Here is a 15,443-nt window from a genome sequence, read left to right as displayed (position 1 = left end):
GTGCCAGGCCCAAAGGGGATCACTGGTTCTGACCACAGGCCTGGGTAAAGGCTGGGGCAGTGGATCAGAGGAAGGATGAAAGTTCTCTGGGGTCCCTGGCCAGCGAGCCAAGGCAGCTGAGACCAGCACCCTGATCCCTCTGCTCACTGTAGAAACATGTGATGTATTGAAAACTATAAGGCAGAATATTTAACAGTGTGTTTTTACCAAGAGCTATAAATTTGACGAAAGCATTCCTACCCACTGTCACAATCAAACAGTACACAAAAAGCAAACAAATGAAAACTCTAGAAAGTATAAGTTCTTGATGAAAGTGGTTGGAATGACGATATGACCCAGTTGGCTTGGGACCATCCAGCTGTCATCATTAATACTGCCTTCTATTCACAAATGAAGTAATCATACCTCTTTGGATGATGCTGTTATAGGGACACTCTGTCTTAACCCTCCCTCCCTAGCAATCATCACTGTTTGACAGTTTTATATATTTTTCTTTATATATTGGCAATTTTTATGTAAAAAGGGCACCATTCCATCTTGTCTTTTAAGAGTGAGAAGAAAAGGAAGCAAGATGCCTCTTCCCTCACTAATTGGACCTCAGCCACCCTAGGCCATCTGGCCCCCTTGGTCTGGGGAGCCTTGAGTGACTGCCCCGCTGCCCTGTTGTCTGGGAGAGGGCCAAGGGACCCAAGGACATGCACGTACCATATACAGAGGCCGGCTGCGCTGCTGGATGCAGTCGGTGTAGAACACCACAGCGGCCCGCCGGAACATTTTCCAATCTGCTGGCGACACAATCGCATGGTGAGAAGGCTTAGTCACTGACAATGCAGAACACTCCACTGTGGCCCGAGCTTTTGTGGCCAGGATGAAGATGTCCTCACCTCATAAAAGCCATGCTTTGCACCTAATAGGTCAGTGATAAATACTTGCTTTAAAAAATACACGCCCCCCGCACGGCCACCAGGGATTTCATGGCAGGTGGGCCTTATCCACGCGACATCCCACAGAAATGCAAGCAAGATGGACACAGGACGAGCACGCACAGATCACTCGGGCAGCTGGCCAACCCACCTACGATCTCCTGCGGCTAAGTGTCCCTCTCTTGATGGTTTACTCTGGTGCTGTTTTCTTTACAGCAGAGATGTGATGGGGCCGCTCAAAAGTCACCTCAAAACATCTGCTCTCTCTAGACCATGGGAAATCGTAGCTTGTAAAAATTCAGATTTGTATTTCTCAGTGTGGTTAAGTCAGTAAAAATTAAACCAGGGGATACTAGGGACTATTGAGCATGTCCAGAAAGCCTGAATGTGGATTGAAACAATAGTCAAAGGAACATAAATGGGAGAGAGAGAAGCAGGAGCTTTTTTTTTTTTTTTAATGCAATCCTTCAAAAGGATGGTATGAAACAGTGAGTGTGCATGTCATAATTGTTATATAAACAGGACCAGACCCCCAGGTGGGGCTGTCCTGTGAGCCATCCACATGTAGCTGTCACAGGCAAGGCTGGAGTCTGCCTGAAGTGAACATTTCAGTGAGGGTGGACCCCAGGTCTATTGTGACTGCTGCTACTCTTCAAGGCCAACCCTGGGTTCAGCTGAAGCAGCTGGACTGGATACAGTCCAGGGGCATGGGGGGCGTGATGGGGCCTTAGAGGGATGTGCACACACTAGCCCAGAGGAGGTGGGCTGGTTGGGGTGCATACCTGTCTCTGAGTCTCTCTCTGCACCCCCTTCCCACAAAATCCTGCCCAATCTGGAAGGCGTGTTCAGAAAGCAGACTTGGCAGGTCAGCCAGGCAGGGTGTTTTGTTAAGAAAACAAGCTAGAAAACCCCGGGAAGGACAGCTGAACATTACCTGTGTCAGACACATCTGAATCAGTGGGAAGCAGAGAAATGAGAAAAACAAAAAAAGATTTGTAAGAAGGAAGCCAAACAGGAAAACTACTGATTGTTTTATTTTCCTCTAGAAATGGATGACTTTAATTTTGGTTTCTGATTATAAACGAAATGTTTTCTCATAAAGAACACAGACTGCTTCTGCCTGTCTCACACGTTCAGAGCATGAGTCAGACTTTTCTCTCCCTGCGTCCTTTTGTGCACCCCTTGCAGCTTAATAACCCTTCCTCTCTCTGTGGTCCTTTTGGGGAGGCAAGGAACACAACAGTGATTTGGGCAAGTAGCTCTGTAGTTTTCTGTCTGGGTTTCCCTGGTGGCTCAGATAGTAAAGAATCTGCCTGCACACCCGGTTTTGATCCCTGGGTCAAGAAGATCTCTGGGAGAAAGGAATGGCAATCCACTCCTGTATTCTTGCCTGGGAAATCTAATGGACAGAGGAGCCTGGTGGGCTATAGTCCATGGGGTTGCAAAAAGTCGGACATGACTGAGTGACTAACACTATGCAATGGTCTGCCTCCTTGCTGCCACTGTTCTGTGTCCACATTTATTTTCAGGTGAGGCTGGAGGGCCACAGGGAAAGGAGTCTGTTATTTGAGAAAGCAAAGGCAGTTGTCTGACCACTCTCCACTAACCCAACTTCCTGCCTCTGGACTAAATGTAGATGCCGTAGAGAATTTTCCTTTTGACTCTGGTAAATCTGTAACCACTTGGGAAAGACTCCCTAGGTACAGGAATTTAAAATCTGCAGATAAGCTATGTGAAGACTATCCTCCCTTTGCTTCTCCAGACCCACCTGCCATGTCTCTGTCCCTACCATGCCTGGGGAGGCTGACTATAGGGACCATGCAGTGGGTCCCCTTAATTCTGTTGGGTTTGGACAGTGAGAAGCCCTAGCAGGAGACTGCAGGGACAGAGAAAGGACAGTCAGCTCAGAGTACTACCTGCCTGGTGCCTGCCCTGTGAGGCTGCCTGCCAACCAAAGGACACTGATCCTTTCCTGCTGACTTGCTCTCCATGACGCCCTCCTTCCACATCTTGGTAACCACTTCCTCCGTGTCTTTTTGGGTTTGTGGATAGTAAGCTTCCCTGCTCCTAACCCCAGGTTACTTTCATTCTTCTCTACCCCACTCCTATCCTATGGAGAGTCCCTTTGTGAATAAATCATTTGTCTTTGGGCATGGCATCTTTTTCCTGTTGGGACCCTGACAAACTATTTCATGGTTATAATAGACTACATTAAATTCCTCTTTTTTAAAAAGGTATGGGGCAAAGGTGATATAAATATATTAAAAGCCCCTCTATCTATTAATGGTCATGACCATTACATGGATCTATATTCAGTTTTATTTTTCTGACTTGGAAAACCCAGGAAAATAGTGCTTAATTTATTTTCCTTTTGAGAGTTTAGTTTGTACAGTTTCATTCACTTCTGAGTATGGAGGATGGGACATGAACAGAGAGCTGTACCAGGTGTCCTACACAACTAGCTCATGACGCTTCCCCTGGAGGAGCTGGAGGTGCCCTGGCCACGTTAACACCAAGAGTTAGTCTACTGGCCATGCCAAAAGGGAAAATTAAATTGCTAAAATGAGAGATTGTTTCATTTTGTTGTCTAGTCTTAAAGCTGGGCTTCTCTGGTGGCTCAGATGGTAAAGAATTCTTTACCCAGATGGTAAAGAATCTGCCTGCAATGTGGGAGACTGGGTTCGATCCCTGGGTTGGGAAGATCCCCTGGAGGAGGGCATGGCAATTCACTCCAGTATTCTTGCCTGGAGAATCCCCATGGACAGAGAAGCCTGGCAGGCTACAGGCCATGGGGTCAGACATGACTGAGCGACTAAGTACACAACACAGTTTTAAAGCCAATTGTTACACAGAGTTGCTCTGGGCAACAGGGGTGCCATATTTGAAAGGCCCTCATTCCTCAGTGAGTGAGGAGTCTGCAGAGCAAGGGGACTGCTCCTCCCAGGCCACATTCTGAATTCCTGGACCCAAGAATTCTAATGGCCTTGAGTTTGCTCTCAGAACCTGCATAATAATAAACCTGGTTTATTTTCCTGAGGGCAGTATGCACTTCTAGAGGCAAGGAATGGCCAATTGGATGTTGGACAAGTATGTCCATATGCCTACCTGTGAGACCCCTTAGGATGCAGGACAGAGCCAGCAGTGGGAAGAAGAGGGGCAGGGGCTGGAGACCAGCTCTCCTGTATAGCTCTGTTCTGTTCTGTATTCTAGGGTATTCTCCCATGCACCTGAGAATTTTAAATTTGAGCTTGTACCTTTTAGGTTGTAATAAAGGTGTATTTATCAGTTGTTGGTCTGCTTTCTTTCTTCCTCGTAACAACAGTGTTTTTAGTTTTCTTTATAACATAAACATTTTCATATGTATGGTGTATAGGCTTTTATTTACAATCTTGCCTTGGCTCTGAAAATATTAGGGATGAGCCTCTATGTTTATATATGTTAGTTTTTTAATTCCCAGACCTTAAAATGATGGGTGAAATTTAGATGCTCTAATATGACTTGCTTCCAAAATGGAATGTATGCGGAAGCTGATTTCCACAGGACACTAGGCATTCTAACATGATCCATTCACAATGTCAGAGAACATTAGGCAGGTATCCTGCCTCTGATATTGGCAAGTTGGTCTCTGAAAGTTCCAGTCCCAGAATTTGAAAAGAATATATAAATTCTTGATAGCCACTTAGCATGGTTAGAGAAATATTCTTTTTAAATACTACAGACTGAGAAATACTCGTTTCGGTGGAATTAGCGGTGTGACGATCATATTGTTCTGCAAACGCACTTTCAAAGCCTGGTGAATTGTAAAGCTTTTGAGACTTGGAGTTCGAAGGATTCCGCAGCTCTGAGCTAGCTTAGTTTCTCAGTTGAAAACAGAACTAGTGATAATAAGTTGCTGAAATTTTGTATAGGAGAGGAAGCTCTTAGAGAAAATATATGCTAATAAACACACACAATTCAGAGCACGTGTTCATGGTGACCAGTAACACTCCCATTTAGGATACGCAGGACAATTTTTTCTTGGGGGGAGGCATTAAATGGCATGTTTAGTATAGGGGAACCGGTGACTCACCTATCTTGAAACGACCCATGTAGTAGATCTGGGTGCTGAGGGCCAGAGACGCCAGAATATGGACTGCAGAGAAGGTGAGCCAGAACCACATGCCATTTTTCCCGAACACCTAGAAGTAAAGATGGAAGTTACCATCATCCATTTTTCCCCCCAAAGAACTCGTTAAAGCTGTTCCGTCTCTTGTGCATGCATACGTTGCCAAAAACCGAGCTGTGTGTATATTTTGGATTTCCCTGTCCTCTGAGCTCTCGGGGATCTTACTACAGTCAGAGAAGGAGAAAGAATGGCTACCTGGCCACATGAAAAAGAAAGAAATGGAAAAGGGCAGCAGTGGGTGAGGCAGCAGTTGAACAGGCAGTCGGTTGGAGGCTGATGCTTTCCAAATAACGGAAGACAACTGACACTTGTCCACACATGTTTGGGAAGTGGCTTCTGTTCTTTCAGGTCAGTCTCTGTCCCATTAGGGCCTATGTGTGTCTATTCCAGTTTTACCTGAGTCTGGTCCCAGCTCTATAGTACCACTGTCCAGGGTCAGTTATACAGGGATCTGTCACATTATCAAAAATTCTAGCTAAATAACTAAAATGCTGTGAATGGGCCAATGATGAGAGTGTGTCATGGGCCAAGGATTATGGTTAATTAAACCTGTACACTTGAGGTCCAAAAAAATAAAAAAACAATAAAAAGCCTCCCAAGAGGGCTGCTGGCCATGGGGAGGGACACACCACTCCGAGGACGGTGAGTGTGATGACCAGGGCAAAGGAGGCGTAGGCGGCGTAGGCGCTGGCGTTGATGTCCGGGTGGCGGGTCTGGTAGAGCTTCAGCATGCAGAGGCCGGCGATCATGTACATGAAGGAGGTGTCTGCGGAGGAGCCGAGACAGTCAGGATCCAGGAGGCGGCAGACCGATCTTTAGAGAACCCTGCCCTCCCGGCCTTGGAGTATTTGCTGCCCTCAGCCCGTGTGCTGACCTCCAGTGTGCTAGCCTCCCCAGACACATTCGAGGCAAACCCTACACACTCCACTTCTCACCTCCTCCAAGAGCGGGGCTCCTAGCTCACAGAAGAAAAGTATCAGATGATATGATGAATAACTGACTCGCAGCGATAAATGCGTATAAACGCCCCTGTCCAACAGTAAAAGAACCCCTAACGGTGACAGGATAGTGTGACAATAAAGAGAGTCCTAGTTGGAGGCAGGAGGTCCTTCTCAGCGTCCTGAAACATGACCACGTTGATTACTGCTCATGTACACAGCTTTCTAGCCTAGGGACAGGAGACACCTAGAAACTACACATGGCTTAGCTGTATGAGGGTTGTGGTGGTTTAGTTGCTAAGTCACATCCAGCTTTTTTGTGACCCCATAGACTGTAGCCTACCAAGCTCCTCTGTCTATGGATTTCCCAGGCAAGAATATTGGAGTGGTTGCCATTTCCTTCTCCAGGGGATCTTCCCCACCCAGGGATCAAACCCATGTCTCCTGCATTGCAGGAGGATTCTTTACCATCTGGGCCACCAGGGAAGTTCCAGGAGGGTTAGGGGGCTGCAAATTAAAACAACAATGTAATGTCCCATGCTACTAAAAAATGTGGCAAACTGTAAATGTCTAACAATAACACAAATTAGTGATATGGGGGAAGTGGGAACTCTCACTCAGCTAGTGGGAGTGCAAACTAATACTCTGAGGAGAAACTTGGTGCTTTTTTTGGTAAAATGGAAGATGCATAAAGCAGGTGATCCCCAAATTCTAATTCTAGGTGTTCCAGGGAACCTTTCTCACATGTTCACAAAGACACATATATGAAGATATTCATTGCAAAATTGTTTGTACCTGACCTGCCTCTTGAGAAATCTGTATGCAGGTCAGGAAGCAACAGTTAGAACTGGATGTGGAACAACAGACTGGTTCCAAATAGGAAAAGGAGTACATCAAGGCTGTATATTGTCACCCTGCTTATTTAACTTCTACGCAGAGTACACTATGAGAAACGCTGGGCTGGATGAAGCACAAGCTGGAATCAAGATTGCTGGGAGAAACATCAATAACCTCAGATATGCAGATGACACCCCCCTTATGGCAGAAACTGAAGAAGAATTAAAGAGCCTCTTGATGAAAGCGAAAGAGGAGAGTGAAAAAGTTGGCTTAAAACTCAATATTCAGAAAACAAAGATCATGGCATCTGGTCCCATCACTTCATGGCAAATAGATGGAGAAACAGTGGAAACAGTGGCTGACTTTATTTTCTTGGGCTCCAAAATCACTGCAGATGGTGATTGCAGCCATGAAATTAAAAGACGCTTGCTCCTTGGAAGAAAAGTTATGACCAACCTAGACAGCATACTAAAAAGCAGAGACATTATTGCTTTGTCAACAAAGGTCCGTCTAGTCAAGGCTATGGTTTTTCCAGTAGTCATGTATGGATGTGAGAGTTGGACTATAAAGAAGGCTGAATAACAAAGAATTGATGCTCTTGAACTGTGGTGTTGGAGAAGACTCTTGAGAATCTCTTGAACTGCAAGGAGATCCAACCAGTCCATATTAAAGGAAATCAATCCTCAGTGTTCATTGGAAGGACTGATGTTGAAGCTGAAACTCCAGTACTTTGGCCACCTGATGTGAAGAGCTGACTGATTTGAAAAGACCCTGATGCTGGGAAAGATTGAAGGCGAGAGGAGAAGGGGATGACACAGGATAAGATGGTTGGATGGCATCACCGACTCAATGGGCATGAGTTTGAGTAAACTCCAGGTGTTGGTGATGGACAGAGAGGCGTGGCATGCTGCAGTCCATGGGGTCCCAAAGAGTGAGACACAACTGAGTGACTGAACTGAACTGAGGTGAACTGAGCAAAATATTGGCAACCTTGAAGTGCTATTCAACAGAGAAATTGATAAATATATTATATTTTTACTACATAGTGACAATCTTCAAGAATGAATGAACTGAATATCCTCGATTCATTACTGATAAATCTTGAAAACGTTGAATGAAAAAAGGATGTAGAATACAGTGTGATAAATTAGTATTAATGTGTTATTCAAATTAAAATGAAAAACTATTCAAATGAAGAAAAATTATAAAAACAAACTAGAAAGATAATATAAAATTGATCATAGTTGTTGCTTCTGAGGAAGGAGAGACTGGACAAATTTGGAAAGCAGTTCAAAACAGGACCTCAACTTTACACAATGTTGTATTCCTTTAACAAAGTAGATTAAAGCAAATATTTTAAAGTGTTGGCATTTGTTCCTTCTGAGTGGTGAATGGTATTGTTCTCTATAGATTTCCTCTATTAAAAATGTCTTCTAATTTTAAAAGTTAAAATATGACAGAATTTCTGTGGTGTTAAGAGCTGGAGGCTAGAGGACAAACACCAAATGACTGTTTTCAAAACTCACATCCTCAAGTGTGGAGGACATTGTTAATTGCCTTCTTCCAGCATCAGCTATTCCTGCTCCATCCTAATAGCATGAAGATGCCAACTCAAATATCTCAGCTCCGTTTCTGTTCAGAAATGCATACCTCACAGCCAGTTTGCTTAGGAAAGCTCACAGCAGTTACAGGGAAGCAGTTACAGGTTACAGGGAAGCGTCTCCCTTGTCTAAAGCTAACTAGGCCTCCTTTGGCACGGTGATTGGTGTAGCAACCCTAGCCCAAACTAACCCACACACAGAGAAAGAATCTGAAGTGGACTCAGGGCTGTGTGAGCTATTGAGGAGTGAAGGGCTGTCATCTGGGGAGTCTGGGGAAAAGAACTTTCCTCGATTTCAAATGATGGCTCCTGGAAGCCAGCTTGCTGCCTCCTCCAGACATCATGGTATGGAGACAGGAAGCAAAGACCCAATGTAGCTATTTTTGCCACCAGGAGGAAACACAGCCAGAGAAGGCTAACATGCAGTCTGGGTGCAGCCAAGGCGGGTGGTCACAGAGAAGAGGAGCCAGGACCACCACTGGACTTGTGCTGATAAATATACTTGTTATTTAATCTGATTTGAACTGTATTTTTTTATTAGTTTCAACCCAAAGCAGGCAAACTGCTAAGTTCAGCCAAGCTACACTGAGGGAGATTTCTAGATGCCTTGTTGGTAGATCTGCCTGCCCTGCTGCCTGATGCCTACCCCACTGCCTACCTGCAGAACTAGCCATGAGATTGATAGTGTTCAGTGCTTTCTAGTCGATAAAATGTGGTCAGGGAGGAAAAAATGATACAACGTGGGAAAATCATGCCCTGTGGCGAGGTACCCTCTGATCACTTCAGCACATGTAAATGTCATTTAATTCTTGCAAGCGCGACTTTGGCATTTTTGAGAGAGTCCCAGGATAAGACTCCTGTACCTCAGATCTGTGTAGCTGATGTAAATTGTGATTACCGAACTGGAAGTTGGAGTAATTGGGGCAGACGTGGTAACAAGCACTGAGCACCCCTTCCATCATCAGTGCAATGCCCATGGCATAGAAGAGACCGAAGTGTTTGGGAATCCCGTATTCCTGAAAAAGCAGGAAGCGTGGTCAGTGGGAAGATCCTCATTAGTGACTGTGCTGCAGAACCCAGCACCCACGCTCTGGCCCTGTGTGGTCCCTTACACGTGATCCATCATCACACCCGATGTCCCTCCTACTTGCAGCTCCTGTTTGGAACCTAACCCTTCCTAGCTCCCACCTCCCTCTACCTGCCCTCTACTCACCGTGGCAAAGATGTCCTTGGCTTCCAGAGCTCTTCGATGGACAATGTCCCGGTGCAAGACTATCAGCAGGAAGAGGCAGCCCAGGAGCACGTGGCCCAGGTTACTGAGAATGTTGTTGAAGGCACTAAGGACAGAGAGACAGTGAGGGAGTCAAGGTGTCTGAGAGCTTCAGAGACTGAACGAAGGCATGGAGGCGCGAGGGAACTCAGCACTGTTTTCCACCAATAACCTTTCCATGAGACTGCAGGACTGAAAATCATCAGACAGCATCTCTGTCCTACCTCCGTGTTAGGACGCTTTGCTTAGCCTGTGATAATGTGTCCATTTCCTGCCAGGGATGCCTGTTCAGCCTCCCTAACACCCACTGATCCTCTCCTGTCCCGGTGGCACTGGCAGGGAATGAATCCTAGGAAAGAGAGCTATTCTGCAGATGGGCAGCTGGGTCATTCAGCTAGCTGTGAGAGTGAATTCAAATACCTGAACCCATGTTATATGTCCATATTCAGCTGTGTAACTGTGAATTTCAGGATTAGCGTCAACTGGTCACAGTCAGCAGATTTCTTTCAGAAAACTGAGACTAGTTCATTCTGGATGAAGAAGCCAGGCTCCCAACTGCCAGGAAAATCCCTCTTTCCACTTCACCATGTTCTGGAGGATGGAGCACGGCCTTAGGGGCAGCAGGCCCAGCTATGAGGCCCAAATCACTCACAGGTGAGGGAGCTTGTGCGAGTCCTTGCTTTTTTAACTAAGCCTTAATATCTTTATCGAAGTGAAGTGAAGTGAAAGTGAAGGTGAAGTCGCTCAGTCGTGTCCGACTGTTAGCGACCCCACGCACTGCAGCCTACCATGCTCCTCCGTCCATGGCAAGAGAACTGGAGTGGGGTGCCATTGCCTTCTCCTATATATATATACACATACATAAACACATTATGTATATACAAATATAAATATATGTATATTGATATATAAATTCAACTCAAATTCTCAATATATAATGATATATATGTGTGTGTGTATATATATAATTTTATTTTTTAAGTTTTATTGGCCATGCCACATGTGGGATCTTAGTTTATCTAAAAATGGGGGTAATGAGACTTCTCTGGTGAGCCAGTGGTTAAGGCTCTGCACTGCCAATGCAAAGGGCATGGGTTTGATCCTGGCCAGGGAACTAAGATCCCAATGCTGTGCAGTGCAGCCAAGAAAATAATTTTTAAAAATGATAATAATAATTAAAAATAATCTCCTTAAAAAGAGCAATAAAACTAAATAAAAAACAGTGGTAATAATAATCATATCTATCTCATGAGGTTGTTTAGTGGATTGAATGTATTTGTAGCTCATGCCCATAGACAAGGGTCATCACAGCTAGGGACTTGATATTTTCAAACACATCCCACCTTCTCCTTAGCAGGTTATTCTTAGAGCTGTTTCCTGAGCTCCTCCCTCCCCCCACCCCATACAGGAGTGAGAGAGGAATACCTAGTCTCAAATCCTTGATTTCATTCCTGTTTACCCTTGATTAGGGCTTCCCTGGCGGCTCAGATGGTAACAAATCTGCCTGCAGTGCAGAAGACCCAGGTTCAATCCTGGTGGGGGAAGATCCCCTGGATAAAAAAATGGCAAGCCCACTCTAGTATTCTTGCCTGGGAAATGCCACAGACAGAGGAGCCTGGCGGGCTATAGTCCATGGGGTCCCAAAGAGTCAGACACGACTAAGGGACTACACTTACTTTTGATTGAGGTAGTTTCCCACAATTGTTTCTAGTATTTTTTTAAAATACACATTCCACACCACATTACACAAAAAGGCATCTCTCATCGCCCCATGGGCAACCAGAGGACTGGGCTTACCTCAAGACACCCAAGGGGTGAGCACAGAGGAAGTTGTAGTAGCAGATATCCTGGTTGCCAGTGACGTTGACAACCTGTAAAAGCAAAAGCGAGAAGAGGAGACGCTGTCTGCCTCCATCCCCTGAGCCTGAAATCACAGAAAGCAGATGACAGCGCTCGCAGTGATCAACTGTCAGAGATTTACAGTGTAACCAGTGCTCCTTCTCAGCAGGGGATGAGTCATTATCTCCAGCCTCTACACAGTACAGACACATTTCATTTAAATGCTACCATCTTACTTTGAACTGAAATATTCTGTGCCCCTCATTAGGTGGCAAGGCAGAATTCAACTGAAAACATTTCCTTTGTTCTCATTGTAAAAGGACTCTGAAAGGATGCTAACATTGGGGCCTGCCTATCAAGACTGCCACAGTGCATCCTATTTTCTAGATGAACCCTGGAAAGGTAAAGAACTGTCCCATCCTTTGTACTGAATTGATAACCACAGGGCAGGTGGACATAAGGAGATATGTGGTCAGTTTTCCATATTTATCACTGTCATTAAGAACCTTCCTAGACCACAGCACAGCTGTATCTTCCAACAGAGCCCCAAAGTATTCAGAGAATATTTAGAGTATAAATCATGGTGCTCAAATCTTATAAAGTCCTTGTCCTCATCACATATTAAGTATGGAGTTGGTGAAATATTATTAAACTGTTGATTCTCTAATGTGGGTGTATATTGGAATCACAAGGAGTTTCATCAATATTGATGCCTGATTCCACTCTGATCTAACTGCTGGGGGGTACAGCTAGGACATTGTTATTTTTTAAAATCTCACAGATGATTTGAACACACAACAAAGTTTGAGAGCCATTGTGTTAGAAACACCTTTAGCCTGGTGCTATTCTAAATGGGTTTTTTCATGAATAATAGATCCTAGACAAGATCACTTATGTGACCTGGACCCTAAGATTCTACAAACATGCAGTGGGGATTCTCAAGCTGTTTTAATTATTCTTTTGTGTTTTTAAAATTCTGATTGCCTTTACAAAATCTATTTATTTATTTTTCATTGCAAAGGATCTTTGTTGCTACACGTGGGCTTTCTCTAGTTGCAGCTAGTGGGGGCTACTCTCTATTTGTGGTGTGGGCTGCTCATTGTTGTGGCTTCCCTTGTTGTGGAGCATGGGCTTTAGAGCACAGGCTCAGAGACTGTGGCACACAGGCTTAGTTATTCTGTGGCATGTGGGATCTTACCAGACCAGGGATCAAACTCGTGTCCTCTGCATTGGCAGGTGGATTCCTATCCACTAGGAAAGTCCTTTGTTTGTTTATTATTTATTTTATATTTCCTTTTCTTTTAATATTTTATTAGTGAAGCTGCTCTTACTTTTACAAAAAATATTTACCCTCAATGATGGGACACCGGCTAAATTAGACATCAGGTTTGTTTGTTTTGGTCTGGAACTTGACCCATCATCCCACGATGATCAAAACTTCAGACTGGTTAAACAATAGACATAGCTGATAGACACCAAGACTAAATGAATGCAAGGCAATAATTTCAGATTGGTAGACAAACTAATACAAGAGGTCTGTGATAAAACACTGGGGAACTAGATTTAAAGCTCAGTCAAAGACGACCCAATGGGGAAATCCTGTGGGAATCCGAATGAGAAATTAATTCTTGGACAGAGCTCTTTATACCTTTCTCTGTAAATTACAGCAAAGGTCTTTCTCTGCTGTGTGAAAGCTGGGATCTTGGGGTTTGAGGCTGCACTTACTGTTTGGTAGGTGATAACCAGCTGGATCACAGGCAGTGCATAAAACACAGCAATGGTAATGATGTTCCTATGCAGACAAAAGGAACCGCAAATGGTTATTTCCAAATTAACAATGGAATTTTTGCTCTTTTATTTTCTTTAGGTATCTTTCCACCCCATAACTGCCTGCTTAACTCACAAAAGTGATTAGAAACTGATTACATGGTTCCTGTTTCTCCAAACTTCCTTTCATACAATCATTTGCATAACAGTGTAAATAATACTTCTGGTTTAACAAAATTATCAATAAAGGCCTATCTCTTTAGGATATCATTAGATTAAAAATGATCAGAGAGTAGGTAGTGGGTGATGGATCACATGAAGGGGATGTGGCTATCTTAGCTACCTCTTAGTTCCAAAACACTGGTCCCACTATGCTGTGGAGTTCCACGTGACCCCCACTGGCTGGCTCTTGTTTCCCTCTAGCATCCGTGTCCACGTGAAAGGTCATCCTTCCAGAGAAAAGAATGAGAGGAGCTGCCACAACTGTCTGTCAGGGTTTCTGAGGGAAAAGAGGGGACCCAGCCAGGCACCTCAGACTTTCTGCCTGGAAGGAGGCTGGCTGCCTCTGTGTGGTCCGTTTATCATTGGCTGATGGTATCATCTTCCCTCAGGGTGATTTCTAGCTATCCTGAGGTGCTCTAGGCATCTCATCCCAGAAATCACTGGCTCTCCCAAGGGTAAGTCCTGGTGAGAGAAGAGGGAATGGTCCCAGTTTAACATGCCTCCTGGAAGATGGTTTTGGTATCTTCCTGGAAGAGGTTTAGTGTCTCCCTAAAAACATGGGATTCCACTATTGTTCTTATTTATATTTTGTGTTTATTTCATTTAGGACTGGTTGCCTTTGATTGTGTTTTGTTTGTTTGTGTGTGTGTCTTCTTAAACACTGAAACCTGTGATTTGGTTCACTTATATGAATCACATAAGTTCACTGTGGCTTTTACAAAGAAAATTTTAATTTTACTAGAGAGAGCCATAGTCCTTCTCGTCATCTACTCACCAAAAATAAATCTTATACTTTTTGCTGACAATTCTTCGGTCCTTCCTGGACAGATCTGACAGGTAAAGGAACATCTGGGATGCCAAGTAAAAAGAGAATGCAAAACTGTACTTGGATTTCTTGCATAAAATACAAAGAAGAGCTTTACACATTTCAGTGTAATCCCTCATTAGGGATTAAAATTATTAAACAAGACTTTCCTCGTAATTTTGCTTTTCCTAGGATGCTTTTAACAATCCTAGTATTTCCCTTGGCTTTAGGGAAACTGGCTGATGTGAGAAATCCATTGGGAATTTTGAATGCTTCTTAAATCTCAAGAATTGGTTTCCCAGTTTTCAGAGATGCCCACTGTGTGATTCTTGAATTACAGAGTTGAAACCATGCCATTGACCTTCATGTCGCTTACTGGGTACAACATAGTCTGATACATATGAATCAGAAAGAAGTGAGCTTTTACTCCTGAAGCATTTTATGTCTGGAACCAGGGAGTTTTTCCAAGTACACCCTTCAGTGGAATCTTTTCTTCCACCTGGCTGGAACCCTTCCTCATCTCTGTCCATAATCAGCCACTTCAGACCCATGAGCATTTTAGTGGGTCTGACGTTAAATGCCACGAGCATGATGGCATTGTGTGCTCTGTTCTCTTTACTGTTGTCACTTTTTCCCTCCAGAAAGGAGTGTTAATTAACTGAGTATTGCTTTTAGTAGGTAGTTAAACTTTATCTAAAAAGCCCCCTGAGAACTTTGACTTCCCCTGAAGAAAGAAAGAAAAAATATATATATATATAAAGGCAATTGAGGCATTGTTGAAGTTGTATTTGACCCCTTAACTTTCTGTCCTCCGGAGGGTATGGCCAGGCAGAGAGAGGTACCTTGGTGCGGATGATGTTCTTATCGCTCTCAATGTCTGGCATGGTGTCAAAGTCACTTTCCTCCACGGAGCTGTCAGTGTCTGACTGGCATGGCTGTCTACCATCAGAGGAGGACATCTGCCTGCCAGGACTGGAGCTTGACTCATCTGAAACAGAGGAGACCCTTCTGCCTTCCCAAGCTGAGAAGAACCCATGGAACCCATCTCTCTCTCTCTCTGCAAAACACAGTGCTGAC

General features: G+C 44.3%; 1 protein-coding gene across 7 annotated transcripts in view; it reads right to left on the bottom strand.

The window, feature by feature from the left end:
- Positions 1-15,443, bottom strand: part of SIDT1 (SID1 transmembrane family member 1) — a 115,149-nt gene that overhangs the window by 13,489 nt on the left and 86,217 nt on the right. For 4 of the 7 annotated variants that reach the window (XR_011249228.1, XM_069553579.1, XM_069553594.1 and 1 more), the window contains exons 12-20: positions 15,209-15,354; positions 14,337-14,410; positions 13,298-13,364; positions 11,531-11,604; positions 9,677-9,800; positions 9,362-9,479; positions 5,718-5,854; positions 4,993-5,101; positions 706-782 (exon numbers count right to left, since the gene is read on the bottom strand). Coding sequence is in view for 5 of the 7 variants with exons in the window: in XM_069553579.1 (XP_069409680.1) it covers positions 706-782; positions 4,993-5,101; positions 5,718-5,854; positions 9,362-9,479; positions 9,677-9,800; positions 11,531-11,604; positions 13,298-13,364; positions 14,337-14,410; positions 15,209-15,354 (926 nt within the window). In the remaining 2 variants the exon portion in view is untranslated. Of the gene's footprint in view, positions 1-705; positions 786-4,981; positions 5,102-5,717; positions 5,855-9,361; positions 9,480-9,676; positions 9,801-11,530; positions 11,605-13,297; positions 13,365-14,336; positions 14,411-15,208; positions 15,355-15,443 lie in introns of all 7 variants that reach the window. The other 3 variants (XM_069553586.1, XM_069553561.1, XR_011249229.1) reach the window with 2 other exon arrangements.

Source organism: Ovis canadensis, chromosome 1 (assembly GCF_042477335.2).
Source record: "Ovis canadensis isolate MfBH-ARS-UI-01 breed Bighorn chromosome 1, ARS-UI_OviCan_v2, whole genome shotgun sequence".
In the NCBI taxonomy this organism is placed as follows: domain Eukaryota; kingdom Metazoa; phylum Chordata; class Mammalia; order Artiodactyla; family Bovidae; genus Ovis; species Ovis canadensis.
Note: the sequence above shows the minus strand (reverse complement) of the source record. Positions and strands in the feature narration are given on the sequence as shown.